The sequence below is a fragment of the Harpia harpyja genome, chromosome 11, assembly GCF_026419915.1.
Source record: "Harpia harpyja isolate bHarHar1 chromosome 11, bHarHar1 primary haplotype, whole genome shotgun sequence".
In the NCBI taxonomy this organism is placed as follows: Eukaryota; Metazoa; Chordata; class Aves; order Accipitriformes; family Accipitridae; genus Harpia; species Harpia harpyja.
Window position 1 is genome coordinate 9,547,425 of NC_068950.1, and position 17,120 is coordinate 9,564,544.

Below are 17,120 nucleotides of genomic sequence, written 5' to 3' on the forward strand. Positions count from 1 at the left end.
AGCAATTAGCACTCTTTCTCTCCCCCTCTCCCCGAGGTACGGCAGGTACCAACCTGCCCCTCCAGAAAGGTGGCTGGGTTTCCTAGGATACCCCAGCAGCAGAAATGCTCTCACATCAGCAGACCAGGTTGTTTCAACTTCTTTTCTTAGCCTCCTCCTCCTCCCTGCCCCAGCACAAGGGGTCAGCTGCAAAGCCTGGCCCCAGCAGCAGACGGGATGCATCGCCCCAGCATCACCCATCACCCACAACTCCTCGTGTATTGGGCTGCTTATCCCCGATATATAAAGGGACCTTTTACCCTTGATGGCACTTTCCCTTTCCCCCGTGCCCCAGCCTGTGACCAGCCCCCGCTACCCATGGAGCTGACAGGAGAGCAGAAAAGGGACTTAATTAAGTCAGGAGCACCCAGAGGCTGGGGAGAGCTGCATTGTTAAATTGGTTGTAAGATCAAAATCAGTAAGTATGATAAAGCACGGCCACTCAGCAGCACATGGAAGACAGAAGAGCATGGCTGCTTTCATTTCTTTCATGCAACCTGCCAGTGAGAGCAGGGTAACCCAGCGCTCCCCAAAACACCGGTGTAGAGGACGCAGCACACCCAACACTACTTTGGACACCCCAAGACCCTCCTTTAGCTTTTGCTCCTCGCATCCTGATATCTGGTGTCCAAGCAGCCTCCCAAAGGGATGGGGAAAAGGCATTTGCAGCCCCTGCGCTGACTCCAGCCGGGGCCGAGCATCTCCAGGAGACCGGGGCTGCTCCTGGGCTGGACACAGGCTCCAGCCCTTCTCCCGAGGGTTCACCAGTGCAAGCCCAGCACCATGAAAAGCCAGCTGGAAGGCTGCTGGCAGCAGCATGGGATCGACAGCTCTCTCCTACCACCACGGAGCAGCACGAGCCATGGTCCTACAGAGCCAGGTGGAGGGATGGAGGTGGAGCCGTCACCACTCCCAGCCACGCCACACATCTCCTCCCCAGGGCAGGATCATCACCGGCCGCCCATCGCGGCCGAGGGGAGCAGAACACCCTGGCTGCAAAGTCCTCCGCTAACCCAGATTTGTTTGAAGGGCTCAGGAGCCGCCGCGCCGAGCCTTCAGGCAAGGTTCAGGCGATTTCAGGGCACTGCTTCCCAGCGCTCTAAATTAGCTGCTAAGAATGGGACTCCTCTGTGGCAAGGTGACATGCTCCTTGTCCTCACTGGGGGACAAGGGACATCACGAGCTCTTTAGGAAGGAGGTTTGGACAGATCACCAAAGCAAGGTGGTGGCACTGCAGACGTGTCTCCTGACCGACGACAGAAAGATGACCCACCACTGCAAAATAGGTGCCTCTGCACCCTTTTGCAGGCACAGCCATGGTTCCCGGTGAGGGCGGATGCACTGGGAGCAGGTGCTCCTAGAGCTTCTCCCGGCAAACCCATCCATCCCAGAGCCTCCGAGCAGGGTGTGAGCAGCCCTGGGCCATTTTTAGACCAATTGAGGTGGCTGGAAGAAGCCAAGCAAGCTTCTAGGCTTGGAAGCCAGCAAGGATGGCTTCTATCTGCCCTTCCCCAAGCCCTTCAGTGGCTCTAAATAACACACATCACCTCTCCCCAACAGCCAGGCTTCTCTAGTACGCACAGACACCATTACCACGTTACTGCTAATAATAAATACAATGCTCAAAACACACCTTCCTGCTTTGGAGTTCAGCATCTCACCTGTTAATTGGTTATTAACCCTCTAAGCATGCCTTTTTTTTCTTTTTTTTTCACAGAGCGCCATCCGTATCACCCACATGACCTATTTCTGATTTATTTATTGACACACGTTAAGGTTTCTTATAGCTCCTCGGGATGCGCAGCACAGAGATGAGACTTGGGTTGTGACAGACCTTTGTGCTGACACAGGGCGGCAGCTCCGGTATCTGTAGAACAATTTAAATCCTTTTCGAACACTTACAATATCCACGTCTGACGTGCTAATAATTATTCTTTATTTTTAGGCAAGGACCCAAACTAAAATTACATCTCACCATCCAAGTTATTTGAAAAAGCTGCCAGATTGGGCTATAAAAATCCCAATGATCTCATGCTTTTCATCATATGTACTGGAGAAAAAAAGAAGGGGAAAAAAAAAAAGTGAAGGCGTTTTTATAGGTCACCCAGGCAAAGGGGTTAGTTTTACTTCTTCAGAGGAAAGGGGGAAGAGAGACTTCAGGTGGAGAAAAGAGTAGAGAGGAGCTATTGGAAGAATGCAAACGAGAGAGGAGGCAGGATGGGAAATATATGCTAATCCCCCAAAGTATAATTGAATAGTGAGCAATCATTGGCAGACAAAAACATGCTTTTGGGAAAAAAAGAAAACAAAAAAAATCCAATGCTTTGTGTTTGCAACCAGGATGATTATTTTATTTTATTTATTTACAGGCTCCGGAGCGAAGGGCGAGCTCCCACTGGGCCCGCTGCACCTGCAGGCTTTGGGGCTGGCTGCCGGCGGAGCGATGCTCAGCCCTCAGGCACTGCTCCAGCTCGCAGCAACTGAGCAAAGCGCATGCCCTTGCCTCCAGCTGAAGACCCACACCTATAGATTTCTTTTCCGGGGGGGGGGCAAAAAAAAAAAAAAAGAAAAGAATAATCACATTTTCAACAGCTCTCTGCTCTTTGGGACTTAGCAGAACAAACCATGAGCAATGCTCCATGACCCTGCCCACACAAAAGCCTTTTTATTAGCACAGAGCCAGCACCAAATTCGGGCACTATCACACACTACAGCACCCACCGTGCCTCCGCTGCCCGTGCCAGGGGCTGCGCATCGCACCCGCTCCCGTCCCCATCATCCCATCGAGAGCTGCACCAGCAGCCCTAAAGCCTCAGCCCTTGGGGACAGCCACACAGCTCAGGACATGCTGCAAAGGTCTTCGTACCGGGGACCCCAAGCAAAGGCTGAACCCCCAGATGATCAGATTGACCCTTGATTCATCCCCCCAGCCCAAACCGAGCATCCCTCAACCATTTCCCTCAGGGACTGCTGCAGAGGCGCGTGCAGACAAGCCGTCCCAGCAAAGGACAGCTCCAGGATGTGCTGGGTGAAGGGAGGGATCGGCTGAGACAGACTAATCTCAGCTGAAAATCTGGGACAGGGAGGGTGCTGGCTGGCTGGCTGGCTGGCTGACGCGCAAATTAATATTTATAATTAAGTGGAAAGGCCCCTGAAGGCTTGCACTGCCACCTGACTCTACGAGGGAGACTACTTCATAATTAATACACTGGTCAAATGGCTCACAGAAAGTAAGTTACCTGATGAATTTACCTCATTCTTGCCCTTTTCTGCTGGTGAATCAATCCCTCCCCTCTCTGCAGAGAGCATCACGAGTAGCAGGATGTACTCTAGGCTCTTGGGTCTAAACTCCGCTCGAGGCAGGGCCAGCAGAATCGGGTTGCCCACCCTGAGGATGCCCCAGCAGAGTACAGTGGTCCCGCTTTGGGGATGCCAAGGGACAGGGAGACCGGGGCCAAATCCTGCCATCAGCACAGTTCAAAGCAACCTCAAAGCCTCCATCATCTTCAGTTTCTCTTTCTAGGTTTCGGGGCCGTGACACAAGTGGATTGCACTGCTGCAAAGCTGCTGATCCCGTCTTTCCTGGCTGCTTTGAGAGCCCTGAACTGGGCACCAACAACTCCCTGCAAGGTGTGATGAGGGTGAACAACAAAATCGGTCTTTACCAGCCTTCGGTCTGGGGGATGAAATGATTCCCCAAGGCCACCTCTTCCTGGAGAAGCCTCTAGGATTTGGTGCATGAGGGAGCATCCCCTCTGCACCCTGCGAGCTGGCCAAACCCCACACCTCCCTCCCACCTGCGGCCCCTGCGACGCCTCTCAGCGGATGCAGGATTTGGCGGGGTGGGGAGATGCTGGTGAAACTGTTTGCACAAATGGGACCTGATGGAAACTTAAAGTCATTGCCAGGAGGCTGGAGAGCCGGCCCCGCAAAGAGAAATACAGCACAGGTGACCATGTACCACGGGAGGAGCTGTCTGAACTCGTGCCAAAGGTGAGGTCCGAGACCCCAGGGATATTCACCCAAGCCTGGGTGATACCACATTCCCATGTGAGGATGTGGTGGAAAATAACCCCTTTCCCCCTTCCCTCGAGCCAGGCTTTTACCCCGCAACTCCTCTCCCGGAGCGAGGTCTGTGGCAGCGCAAAGAAATGGCACGTGGAGACTTTGCAGCTTGGCCCAAGGCTTTACCGCCACAGGAGGACGAGGGCTTCGCCCCAGCCCGGGAGCTCCGCAAGGATGTCGGGGCTGCGGAAGGAGCCCCCGGGGAGCGCACGGGGTGGAGGGGTGCCTGGGAGGGGAGGCGATGCCCCCGGGGACCAGCAGCCGTGTGGGAGGGACTGACTCACTCCGCAGCGCAGCGGCTGCGGGAAACCATCCGCCGGGGAAGAGGAGCCGGGAAGGACGGAGCGAAGCACGTGAGCAGCACGTGGGCCGGATCCTGCACCGGGGGAAGGCAGGGTGCCCATCTCCCCCAAAGCCAGAGCCGTGGGTCTGCCTGCCTGGGGGTCCCTCCATCCCCCCACCCCAACACCCATCCCCAGCAGCACGAAGCCTTTTCCCTCATCACCCTTCCCATCCCCTCGCCGGGCCAGGGAAACGGCACTGCCCTTTGTACAAGGTGCCGATGTCAGGCACGTCCCGTTGCCATGGCATATGGCACATGAATCATTCACAATGCTGGGGAATTAATTATTCATCCAAACGAAAGACCAAACACTTTACTAATTGTCCTGGAAGGAAAGAGCTGGGAAGGGGGTGGGAGATGGGGCAGACATCAGGTTAGAGACCAGCACCATTCATGAAAGGAAAAGAAGGGAAGAGGGAAAAAAAGTCGTGTTTGGTGTGATCAAAGCTTCGCTCCGCTTTTGGACTCGGGGTTGTCTCTTTACTGGTTTATTGTATAGGACAACACTCTTTGCAACGGTACAGGCTCCAGCAGAATAATCGTGCCGGGGTGCTGCACTTGTGCTCTGATTTAACTCTTCTCCAAGCCTCATATCCACGCCCCCAAGCTTCCTTGCCTGGAGGTGCACTGTAGTCCCTCAGTTAGGAAAACGCAGGTGTCAGCACCGGGGGAAGAGCCTGTTCCCAGCCCAGGTGTGCACGTGCACCTGTGTGTGCTCTTGCACATGCATGGGGTGCCAGGCATGCTGCTGGGGGCTGGCACCCTAAACCACGAAGGGATGCAGCATATGAATATTCCCATACAGAGCTGCTGCCAGCACCGGTTCAAGGACCGACCCCCCCCCCATCTCTGGACCTCTGAGACCAAAAAGACCACCTAAGACATGCAGAACTTGGGTTGCGTGAGGTGCACTAAATACTAGAGGGCAAAGCAACCTCCTCTCTGCCATGGGGGAGCTCAGGGGAATTGCAAAAAGGGCACCAGGCACTTTCCAGGGCAGTCATTCCACAATCCAGGCAGCACCACCATGAGCAACAACCTGCCCTCCTCGTCCCCATGCTCACGTTGCAATCCTGCAGCAAAGAGGAAAGCAGCCTGCTAGGAACCACTCTCTCCTGCTTCAGCCCAGTCACGGCCAAAAAATCAGGGCACGGATGTGCACAGGATTTCACCGGGAGGTCAGAGGGAGAGGCCGGGCTCACAACTACCACTTGCCTTTGCAGGGAGAGGACTTTGGTTTTCGGGCCAGCCATCCTGCCTTGGAGAGCCAGGCTTTACTCCCCCGGCACAGGCTGGTGCCTGTCCGGTCAGCTCCGGGTTTGCTAAGGGTACAGCAGGCACTGCCGGTGATCATTCATTCCTACCTTTCCTTGGCCACGCTCCACCCCACAAAATCCCTTAATGAAAACCACAGTGCCCAAGGGCTTCACAAAAGGCATCCAGGTGTAGCGGCTGTTATTAAACCCTCTGAAAAACCCTGACGCCAGCTCTTCCTTTTAGTGACCCTGGTGTATTTATCCTGGTTTTACAGTGGCTGCTTCCCTGGCTCCTGAGCAGCACAACTTCACAAGGGCCTTTTGATTTCCATTTTGATTTTTTCCCGTTGTTAGAAGTGTTCCCCCACCCCTTCACCTCTCACGTAATGTGTTATTGTATTACCACTGCAACTGCTATAAAAAAAGGCAAGGGTGCTATGATGCTCAGGCATTGGAGTGTGTGAAGCACACACCCACCTGGATATTTGCAGAGGGAGTTTAACCCTTTTTTTTCCACAAACTCCTTCAAATATGGTGTACAACAAGGCAAGCTGGATTAGGATCCCTGATCTCTATTTGTTGCACTAATGACACCTGGGGAGCAGGGAGCTGGTGGTCCAGTGGCTGATGGCTGAACGTCCTTCAACCTCTCCCTCTCAGGACCACCAATTAAGAGGTCACCATGTTCCTGCTGCCATTTCTGACCATTTCTGAGCAGTTTTCCCCTTTTTTGGTCCAAGACATGCTGCATGGAGCAGGTCACGAGTCCAGCTTGCGTGCCCGGCCAGCTCTGGTTCATGCATGGGCAAGGTGAGCATCCCCAAGCCCCAAGGGAAACACAGACATTCCCCTCCCTGGCTCCACCTCAGAACAAGTGAAGGTATTTTATGCACGTTTTCAGATAAAAATACTTTTAGCTGAGGGAGAACAGGCTGTTTTTTTCAGGCAGCGATGATGATTTGGAAACCACAGGTTATAAACAGAGCGGGTTTACAAATGTGACTATTAGTTCCCCAGTGGAAGCGTTAGCATCAGGGAGTTTTAGGTGGGCGTTGATTTCCACTGAGATGAAAAAATCCAGATTTATTGACACAAGAAGCAAACACCAGTTGAACCCAAGTCAGTGCCATCCATTCCTGCATGGGGTCCCAGGAGTCTGCTCACGGCAGTAGCCCCTCGTTAGGCTAATTTACATGAGGGAGAGCATGCCCAGAATATCCCAGTGCTCATGGAAACCCCAGTGTGGTATCTAGGGTCATGATGTCACCTGCATTAAGCACCTCTCCCATCAGATATGTGGCAAAAAATAAGTCCAGAAAGGAAGAGTAATACCCTGTGTCACCCTTGGAGGGACAAGGGCCAGCAAGCATGATGCTGGGTCTCTCTGGGTCCATCAGGGATGGATCCTGGGGTGGGTCCTGCTCATGTGGATATCCTCTCTGGCCCATCATCATGGGATGCATCAGCATCCCAAACCAGTCAGCACATGCCAAGGCGAGCGCTACCCTATACCTCTGATGCTCACAACATCCCCTCCACCACAGCCACTGCCTCTTGCTAAGTCACAACAAGATCCCAACGACCATTAATTCTCCCAAGCTCAATCAAGTGATCAAGCATAAAGTTTTAGTCCGCAAAGATGATCCTGAACCTGCCGGTCGCCTGCACATGTCCCCCGTCAGACTTCACCACCCGCCTTACGCAACCAACACAGTGTGAACCGCCAAGTGCAAACCCTCTCCCACAAGCTGTTTGCAAGTCATTTGCCAGCCAAGGATTATTTGCTGAAGAAATTTGCCAATAATTCAGCAGATCAAACAGGCAAGAGTTTCTTGCAAGGGAGGCGCAACCGCGGTGCTGAAGAACAACAGCTTTGTCAGCACCGCACAGCAAAAGCAAGAGCTGAACGGCACAGAGGAGCCCATGACCTGGTCCAGCTGATCCCCCAGTGACCTGATCCTCCCCAAAACTGGTCCTGGATGAAAATCTGTGGGTTGCCTACTCCACCCATCATACAGCAGAATCCACACTGGAAGCCCAGTAAGCCCATGCCAGCAGGCACCGGCACTGCTGGGGCAAAGCTGGCGGCTAACCGGCCATTTCTTGGAGAGGGTTTCACCTTGCCGGAGCAAACATCAGGATGCAAGGGGGGTGATGGTGGTGAAGCAGACCCCGGAGGGCTGCGCCCCATAACCGGCGGTGTCAGGGGGACCTGGGCACCTCCCGGCAGGGCGGCCGGCGTGGCATTAACAGTCCTTCATGGACAATTGATTCCCTGGCACAGGGCCCGGCGCGGCGCGGCACCGAAAGGAGCTGGCGAGGCTTTCGTGAGTGAGTAATTGCCGAGCGCTGACTCAGCACCGGCTCGGTTACAGTCAGCTCGCCCGGAGCCGCGGGGAGGGCAGGGAGAGGTCCGTGGCGAACCCCCCCCTCCCAGCCCCGTGCTTCCCCTTGGCCCAGGCCCCAAAGGATGCCCGGGCCAGGAGACGGCCGACGGGCATTTCCCAGCCACCTGGCTGCTTTCTGCACACTCAGCCCAGCACTGCAGCTGCACGGTGAAGCCGAGACGTCCCCTCTTGTTGCTACCAGGGGTGACACGTGTCCCACGCTGTCCCCAGAGATGTGACCAGGGGAGTGACCACCTTTGCCCAGCCCAGGAGCTGTGCCCAGCCACTCTCCCCGCAGCACCAAGCCTGCCTGGCCACAGAGCCCTCCCGTGAGAGTCACTTTGCAGATGCAGAAGAGCCAGCAGCATCCTGTGCAATGGCTGCACTGCCCACAGGCAGCCTGTTTGCTGCCCACCGAGAAGCATCACCCCACCACCAGCACACCGACACCCTGCCTTCACAGGCAGACAAGGTCCTATTCACCAGCAAGGCCATTCAGGTCCACCTTGGACCAAAGGAGTCAAAACATTCCTGGTCATGTTCTCCTCAAGCTTTCTCTCAAGCACGGTCCCAACCTGCACCTCTCCCCCATGGACAAGCAGCACCCATCACCACATCCCTGGCAGCACCGGACTCAGGACCCTTCCTCCTCTGAACACCCAAACGGGTGTCATGTCCCACGTGGTGCCACCACCCTGCAAGCCAAGAGACAGGACTGTGCAGCAAGCAGCTCGGGAGAAACCCCAGGTATCTCGCTCCCGTGCCTCAGTTTCCCGGCCAGCCCTGCAGCTGCTCTGCACCCAGCAGAGCTCATGAAGTGCTCAGAGATCCACAGGCACCATCTGTTTGTACGCATCAAACCAGCTCCTCTGAATGTGGCGTTGCCATCGGCACGCAAGTCCAGACACCCCTTCCCCAGGGCCCCTCAGTCGCTGCAGGCACCCACCTGTCCCCCAGACAGTGAGGGGCCCAAGGGGGTCACCCTGGGGACTTCTGCTCAAGCTGATTGGCAGTGTTGGCTAAGACAAGCCCAAATGCCCCTGCTCGTTTCTATGTCACCAGCACAGCCCATCGCACTTGCAAGCAGGACTCAAATCTGGGCCACGTCCCTGGCAGGTGACACCACCAGTGACACAACCAGCACCCGTGAAGCTCTCTGTGCTACCACCCCCAGTATTACTGCTGCACACTGGGATGCTGAGCGAGCATCACCTGGGAACGCGGCTCCACCCAGACCTCATTCCCAAACCCCCAGCACCAGGCCAAGGCTGGAAAGTGCTTGGGAAGGCAAGAGGAGAAGAGGTTTTCTCCCTCCCCATGAGGGTTTGACCAAAACCTCTCCCAGACCATGTCCAGTTGCTTATCGGGCCATGCTCCTACCTCATCCTCACCTCACCCCATGCCCAGATGGGTGACAGATGCCAGGCCACCAGCTGAGGAAAGCTAGACATGATGGCCTCAGAGTCAGCCCTCCTCGCCCAATGGGGAACGTTGTCCCACCATTAGCTGCCCACAGCAAAGCCAACGCAGGAGCCTCCAGCACAGGGAACCATCCTCCCCTCTCTTGTTGGGATGAAGAAAAACCACCGACAACAGCAAACCAGGGCCTTGCCCCATATCCTAGGGCTTGTGTCCCCACCGGGACGAGGCCCCGTGCCCAGCTGCCCAACCCCACCAATGGCCCCAACTCACCCGCTGAGGACCACGATGAAGTCCATGACGTTCCAGCCATTGCGCAGATATGAGCCCTTGTGGAAAACAAACCCCAGAGCCACAATCTTAATCCCAGCCTCGAAGCAGAAAATCCCGATGAAGTAGGGCTCCGTCTTCTCCTGCCAGAGGGGAACCAGTGACACAGTGAGAGGGGGAGACTGGGCAAACAGCACCAGCCATTTCACATTGACCCAACTCACGTCCCATCCCACCTTTCACAGCCCCATCCTCTCGTTTGGGAGCTTTTCCAGCCCTTCCTCAGCCAGCATCGACCTTGGAAATAAAAAGAGGGTGGCTATGACCCACTCAAGTTGCCCAGCGCCCCGTCCCTACCCCACTTTTTAAGGGGCTTAAACCTTCCTGAACCCTTTCCATGGAGGAGGAGTATGTGACAACAGCCCCAGGAAGGCTGGAGGAGCTGGTCCCAGAGGAAACCTCCTGCCCTACCACCCTAAAATCAGAAGAAATTGGCTGGTAGGACGGGGTTGTTCCCCTCGGCTGATGCCCCTGCTCACCCGCCAGACCCCCCCAATGCATGGCGGAGAGGGATGGACGCAGGGTACTTACTAATCTCCGGGACATGGGCGTCTTGTCATCCTCAGGGAGGTGCTGCTCGAGGGCCAGCACAATGCAGTTAGCAATGATGGTTGCCAGGATCATGTACTCGAAGGGAGTGGAGGGGAGTTAAGGAGCAGAGAAGAGGTGGATGATGTCCCCAACCCACCAGCCCACCCCTGCCCACCCTTTGTTTCACCTGCTGTTTAGCCGCCACCACTGCTTTCCCCACAGGAACATGCACACACAGAGCCCAGCTTTCATGTCCCGCTGCTCCCGGGCAGGAGGAGGAAAGCCCATCTTAGTGCTGTCTGGAAATGAGAGGGGCGACAAGAGAAGTGAGAGTCCCTAAGACCTTCCTCACTGGAGACTTACTGAGCCTCATCACCTCCTTCCCCAGTTCTCAGGACGTTAACCAACAGCCTTTGCTGGGCTGTGAACTCTCTTGGGAGAGACATGCTGCTTGGGGTGAGAGCCCAGAAGACGGACACAAGTATGAAGGTAGACAGCCAGGCTCTGACCACGCTGGGCTTCATCTGGAAGAGGGTCTGGCGTGGTCCCTGGCAGTGTCAGGGAGGTTCTCCCTGGCATGGCATGCTGGTGGCTGGAGCTGGCACATCCCTGCATGCCATGGCCCTGCTGCTTGCCTTCTCTCTTCCATCACGAAGCAGCAGGAGATGGGGTTTGGGGGGGGGGGGGGGGGGGGGGTGTCACAGGCTATCTGTCAGCAGCCCTGGTCCCAAAGCATCCCTGTGGGAGGCACCATCTGCATGGCCCGAGGAGGATGAGGCATGCCTAGCAGGTCCTGGGGATCTGACCTACATCGGCCCACCCTGTGCCCCACATCGGCAAGGCGGATGTGCCCTGGAAACCGAGGGTCCCTTGCCAAGCACCTGGCGAGTGGCAGGGTGAGCCCAGGCAGCACGGGGAGCTGCAGAGCACCACGGTGAGCATTTGCAACTCGACACGGATGGCTCCTGGGTCTGAGCTTCAGTTCAGGCAGGATGGAAACTCCCTATGGAGACATCCCAACTCAGCCACGCTTCAGCGAGACCCTAAGGGGTAGCAGCACCTTACCAGTCGGATCTGGTTGGACCCTTACAAGCATTCTAAATCCTATAGCCACATCTAAGCCTTACACACCCTTCTCCGGGAGCAGCCCCATGCCAGAACAAGTGGCAGCAGATGCTGGTATCTGAGGAGCTAAGTAAGCAGGGAGGGGAGGTGGAGGAAAGGGCAGGCTGACGCCCAGGAAAGCACCCCAAACTCAGGTCCCTCCTGCCTTTTGATTCACAAGAGCTGCCGGGAGAGAGGTGGGGGTGTGGAGCTCCCTCCTCCTGCCTGGCCCACTGCCAAGCCCTGAAAACAAAGCACTTCCAAGCGACAGGATGGCCACATCTTTCAGATTTCCCATCCATCTTTACCACATTTTTGCAATAAAAGCCCTGTTGTCCTCAATAACAAAATGAGGTGAGATTCATCAGCAGGCAGCACACTCCTCCACTCCCTCCATGCCAAAAACCCACAGCTATATTACTGTCGGCACCGGCATCAGTGGCCACCCTGGGAGGCGACTGCCACCTTCCCAAGGCTCGTGTCTGCGGAAAGGGGATGTGAACCCACCTGGAATGGATTTGCCCATAAAGAAATCATCCACACTCCCACCATCCCAAGCCAGCATGGGGATCAGCGGCCCCAGCTGAGCCCTTCCCCACCACACCAGGCTTCTCCAGACCCGGCAGCTTCAGGTTCACGCCACTCAGGCCAGGAGGTGCCAAACACCCGTGCCATCACCCCCAGGAAAAGGGATGATATTCTCTTTTGCAACCTTGCCTTTTGGCCACCGAAGCCGCCGACTACAGCGAGATGTTTTAAACCAGTGGCCCTGAGCCCACAGGCAAGAGAAGACATCCCAGTGCTGGCCATGAGCATGAGAAACTGGAAACCATGAAGTGACCTTGGCGGCAGCAACCCCGGCAGCAGCGACCCTGTGCACGCTGCGGCACGCGGGCAAGGTGGGAGCGGGGCTGGGCATCGGAGCCTGTCCCCAGAGAGCTGGCCAGGAGGGGCAGCCAAGGAGAGCCTGCGGGAGCTGGGATGTATTTAGCCCGGTAAGGAGAAGAGCCAGGAGAGATTTCAGCCAAGACATTTAAAAGGCCACTCAGTGAAATTAATGGTTGCTAAGTTAAAGGCAAACCAAAAGACAGACCGCTGCAGAGCTGTCTGCTGCGGGCTCGGACCTCAGTGCCAGCTGGGCACAAATCATGAGCAGCTCCCTGTGCTCAGGGGGAGGCCAGACCCCAAAAGTTTTCCTCTGAGGCTGAATATCCTGAGGCTGAAATCCTCTGAGGATTTCATTGCATGGCTCCCGTGAAAGCCACATACTTTCCATCTTTCCCACCCCTGGCCGCACACTTCAGCTGATATGCAGGCCACGGCGCTTGGCCCCAAGCCACCACCCTATTTGGGGTCTTTTGTTTCATTTTCCTGAAAGTCTGCAAGCAATTAGCACAAGCTTAAAAGAAAACAGCGTGTTAGTAGGGCGGCGCAGCCAGCTCCCCAGGCGCTAGGCACACTTGCCTAGATGAGAAGTGTGGGAACGGCGCAGCAAGTCCGTCTGTCTGCCTCAGCACGGCTAACCCCGCTGAGCATCCTGCGCTCCTCCCCACCATGCCGGGCATTTAGCACTGCCTCCTCCTTCCTGCAGCCGCTAGTCCCACGGGGGAAACACCCAGGTGGGAAAATCCCAAATTTTCCAAAGCCAGCAGCATGGGAGCCCTGCCCGGCAGTGGCTGGGGGGCTCAGGACCACCTCTAATGGCTCAGTTTGCCCCTATATTTCCTTGCTGGTTCCAACAACATGTGGCTTGACAGCGCAAGGACCATGCACATCTGTCACAGCCCCAGCATGGGACCGTGTCCCCACTCCACCTCCGGCGAGCGCATGGCATGTGGGTCAGCAGATATCGAGTCTAAGGGAAACAGGGCAATTGCTGCCCCAAGCAGTGACCTAAGCACGAGGTTGCTGCCAAAAGTGACTCTCCAAACCCTGCTGGCCCAGTTCTCTGAGGACCCAAGGCTGGATTTTTGCATCTGGAGCTGGGTGAGAGCTGCAAGGCACCAAACCCGTGGAAACAAGCCCCATAGCTCCAGCTGTGCCAGGTTTTGAGACACCAAGGCTAAGAAGACCCTCGCCAAGGGACAGAAGAAACATCTGGCTGAACTGGGAGAAATTTTATCTACACACTTCACTTCTGCCAAGCAAGCATCCTCCCAGCTCAGGGCTGGAACCCACCAGACTAAGCTCTATCACTCCTTTGTTTCCTCTCTCATTAGATGTCTAATTACACAACCTTCCAGCCACCCAAAATGCAGAGTAGCACTCGCCTCCCTCCAAGCCCAGTAATGAAAGTCCGTCTCCCTCCAGTGTTCTCCTCCTCCTTCGTCTGGCTTCTCCTGGACGATCATTAGGGAGCCGATAAAAATAGGTTTTCTTATTGATTTATCTCCTTTACCCAACGCGCTCTCCCCTGCACCGTTGACTTGTTTCCTTAGCAACTCGGCCGATCCCAGTGCACGCCACACCTGCAGCTCCACGCTTCCCGGTGCGTTTGAGGTGGGGAAGGTGCCCTCGGGCCATGTGGACCCCCCCCCCCAAACGCCTGCCTCAGCCCACCTGGAGCAGGCACTGTGGGCTAACCCCATGCTTGGAGCTGGAGCTCCTTGGTGGGTCTGGCAGGAGCTGGCAGGGAGCACCAGGGAGATGTCCAGCCACCAGTGGATCCTTGCCTCCAGCTGTGACCCCCTTCTTCACATTCCTCCCCAACCCAGAAGCAAAACCAGCCCACCCAGAACATCTATATTGCTAACACAGGGAGTGTGCCCACCTCCAAGCCCTGAAGATGGATTTATGGTGCTGATGGCACACTGATGCAACCTCCCCAAGCCGCTGGGTGTGAGATAAATCCCTCCGCGGATACGGGCAAGGACCTGTGGAGAGCTCCCCTCCATCTCTTCACTTCGGTGACCATGCCTTCTCCCCGCTCCTGGGCAGGCAGGTGGGGAAGGAGCAGAAGAGCCAGAGGAGTGAGGCAACATGGGTATCTCTGAAAGGGCTCTTGGGGAAGCCTACTTCAGAGAGCCAGTGAGAAGGGCAGGAATGATTTAACCCCTCACCCTGCCTGCATCACCCAGCCCAGCTCCAACATCTCCTAAAACTTAAGTCTCCATTTTCACCGCTCCCCAGGCTTCCCCCAGGACCTGCTGCATTGAGGGGCTTTCCCTGCTCCCCAGGCATCAATGAGAGCGAGCTTCAGTTCCTACATCTGTGGACTTACTTCATCTTGCTGGTCCCAATTCCACCAGTACTGCCTGCCACCTCCAGACATAGTGTGACAGGAAGAAAGACCTACCTCTTCAATATCCCCATCCCTAGGATGCCCTGACACCCTCCTTTCAGCTCCATACCCCAGTAGAAAAGTGAGCACCTCCTCTCCAAGGCTCTTTTCCAAGAGAAACACAAAATGCCAAGTGGAACAAAGACCATGAGTGGTCCTAATTCAACTCTGGCGTTCCCTAGCCCTACAGCACCTCCCTGGCTTGTCCCCGAGGACACAGGAGATCTTCCCCCAGCAGATAAGGCTATCCAGTGCCCTCAAGCAGCCACAGAGCCATGGCCCCTCAGGGCTGATCCCCATCCCTGTGTCCCACCACCCAGTGCTCCCAGCCCATCCATGCTTTGCTGGGGTTGACAGAAAGTGATGTCTGGAGAGACAAGGTGCCAACAGACCCCAAATCCTCCCACCACACGTTGAACGTGAGCCAGCTCCTGCATGCCCATTACACACAGCAAAACAGGCTCAGGAGAGCAAGCGTGGGCTTGGGGTTGTGCTTGTGTCCCTGCACAGCTCTCAGGGAGCACCAGGCAAGATGCTCAGCCTGCCTAAATCTCACTGCACAGACATGCCTCAACTGGGGAGACTCTGCTCATTATCTGCAGCCACAGATGTTGCTGCTTATGACTCCAAAACGTGGTGGTCTGGTCTCCACCAGGGGCTAAACCGAAGGCAGTGCCAGCCAGGAACCGGTTGGGGCAGAGCTGCCCGCCCTGCTGCTGCTCCCGTAGGGATGCGGGGTGCCTGCCTGCCACGTGCAAACAGCTCCGTGGAGAAGCGTCTCCTTCTCCCCCACCTCACCCTGCACTTAAAAACTAGAAATCGCATCTCTCTCCTCTCCTCCTCCTTTTTTTTTTTTTTTAAACAAAAAAGAACCACATCATGTGATTTTCCTGCCTTAACATCAGTTTTTTAACTTTGGTTGCCACAGCAACAGGATGCAACTTGGCGTCACCATGACAACAGCTGCCTCTGTTTAAATTCACCATCTGACAGGCAGCCTCGCTCTCCCCGGCTGTCAAAAAGATGGACCTGCCATTACACCTACTCGCCCCTCCCCAAGAAAAAAAAACATTTAAAAATCTGATGAATGAAGGGCACAGAAAACAGCCTTGAAGGAAAAAAGAGATGTTCTTGGGTAGCACAAGGAGGGAGCTGCCCAAAGATGGCACGACATGGCGCAGCTCTTCCCGCAGGGAGGCGAGACCTGCCGAAATCTTGGCCGGGCAAAAGCGAAGGTGCAGAAGATGCTTGCCCAGGTGGGTCATAACACTGCCAGGGTCTCCGAGGGGCAGCACCCACGCAGCATCAGAGATACCTGGGTCAAAGTGGAAGTCATCATGAGCAAAACGGTTCAGGCATACATGGGTGTGCATCCCATGGAGCAAAATTGCCATGCATGTTGAACCGGTGATGTGCACTAGGGCTTTACAGATACCCCAGCTGCTCTTGGCCAGCCCAGCAACAGATTTGGTCCTCAAAGGGGCTGAGATAGGAGAAAGCCCTTGCTGTAGGGAACAGCAAGGTCCCCAGGAGACTGATGGACATCCCTCTCCCCTGCCAAACCAGGAGGACAGGTACAGTGGCCAGTGTGGTCCTGCAGCTGGAGACTGTCCTTGGGGACAGAGCCAGAGCCACACAATGTCATCTGGCCTTTCTGGGGCAGGAGAGGATTCTTATCCAGGTCAAATGTGATTAAGCAGATGAAGAACGGAGCAGATATAGATGAGCCACCGCCCATCTCACGTGCTAACTGAATTGCAGCTTTCCAGGCAGCCAAACAAATGAAATCAGGGCTAAAGGCCTGGCCATCAGCAAGAGAAGAGCAGGCAGGACGAGGCTGTGTTTCTGAAGGAGAAGAGAAGTAGATGTTCCTACAGCCAAAACAGCAGCTGCCTCACATTTTGGGCAGGACCAGTAATAAGAGCAGCTCCAGCAGAGGTAATGCACTGGGCTTTCCAGCAAGGAACTCGGCAAAGACTCATCTCCCCATGGAGCTGTATCCCAATCCCAGTTTCTCATATTTCTCCTTCTTCCCCTCCATGCATCATCCCTATTTACACTGGGAAGCCAAACTGCAGAGGCTGCTGGTTATAATTATACAGTTACCCAGCAGATATACAGGCCTGAATCACCAGTTATTTTTAGCCCTATTACCTAGTCAACTGGAGCTGGATGAAGAAGAGCCTCCACTCCTCCCCACACTCCACCCCAGCCCCCTTGGCTTTCCTCGGTGCCCGCAGTGCCGGGACCAGCCCATCTCCCGCCCGAGGCCAGCAGCTCTCATTGATTGTGGCCAAGATCCAATGTTCACCTCCCCAAACCACCCTCGCCTTCGCCCAGGAGTGATGCCACGGGCTCCGGGCCAG

The 17,120-nt window shown here is 55.6% G+C and overlaps 1 protein-coding gene across 2 annotated transcripts in view; it reads right to left on the minus strand.

The window, feature by feature from the left end:
• The window catches only part of CACNA1E (calcium voltage-gated channel subunit alpha1 E), a 146,350-nt gene that overhangs the window by 81,555 nt on the left and 47,675 nt on the right, over positions 1-17,120 (minus strand). For both annotated transcript variants that reach the window (XM_052801159.1, XM_052801158.1), the window contains exons 4-5: positions 10,371-10,476; positions 9,783-9,922 (exon numbers count right to left, since the gene is read on the minus strand). In XM_052801159.1, coding sequence (XP_052657119.1) covers positions 9,783-9,922; positions 10,371-10,476 — 246 coding nt within the window. The remainder of the gene's footprint in view (positions 1-9,782; positions 9,923-10,370; positions 10,477-17,120) is intronic.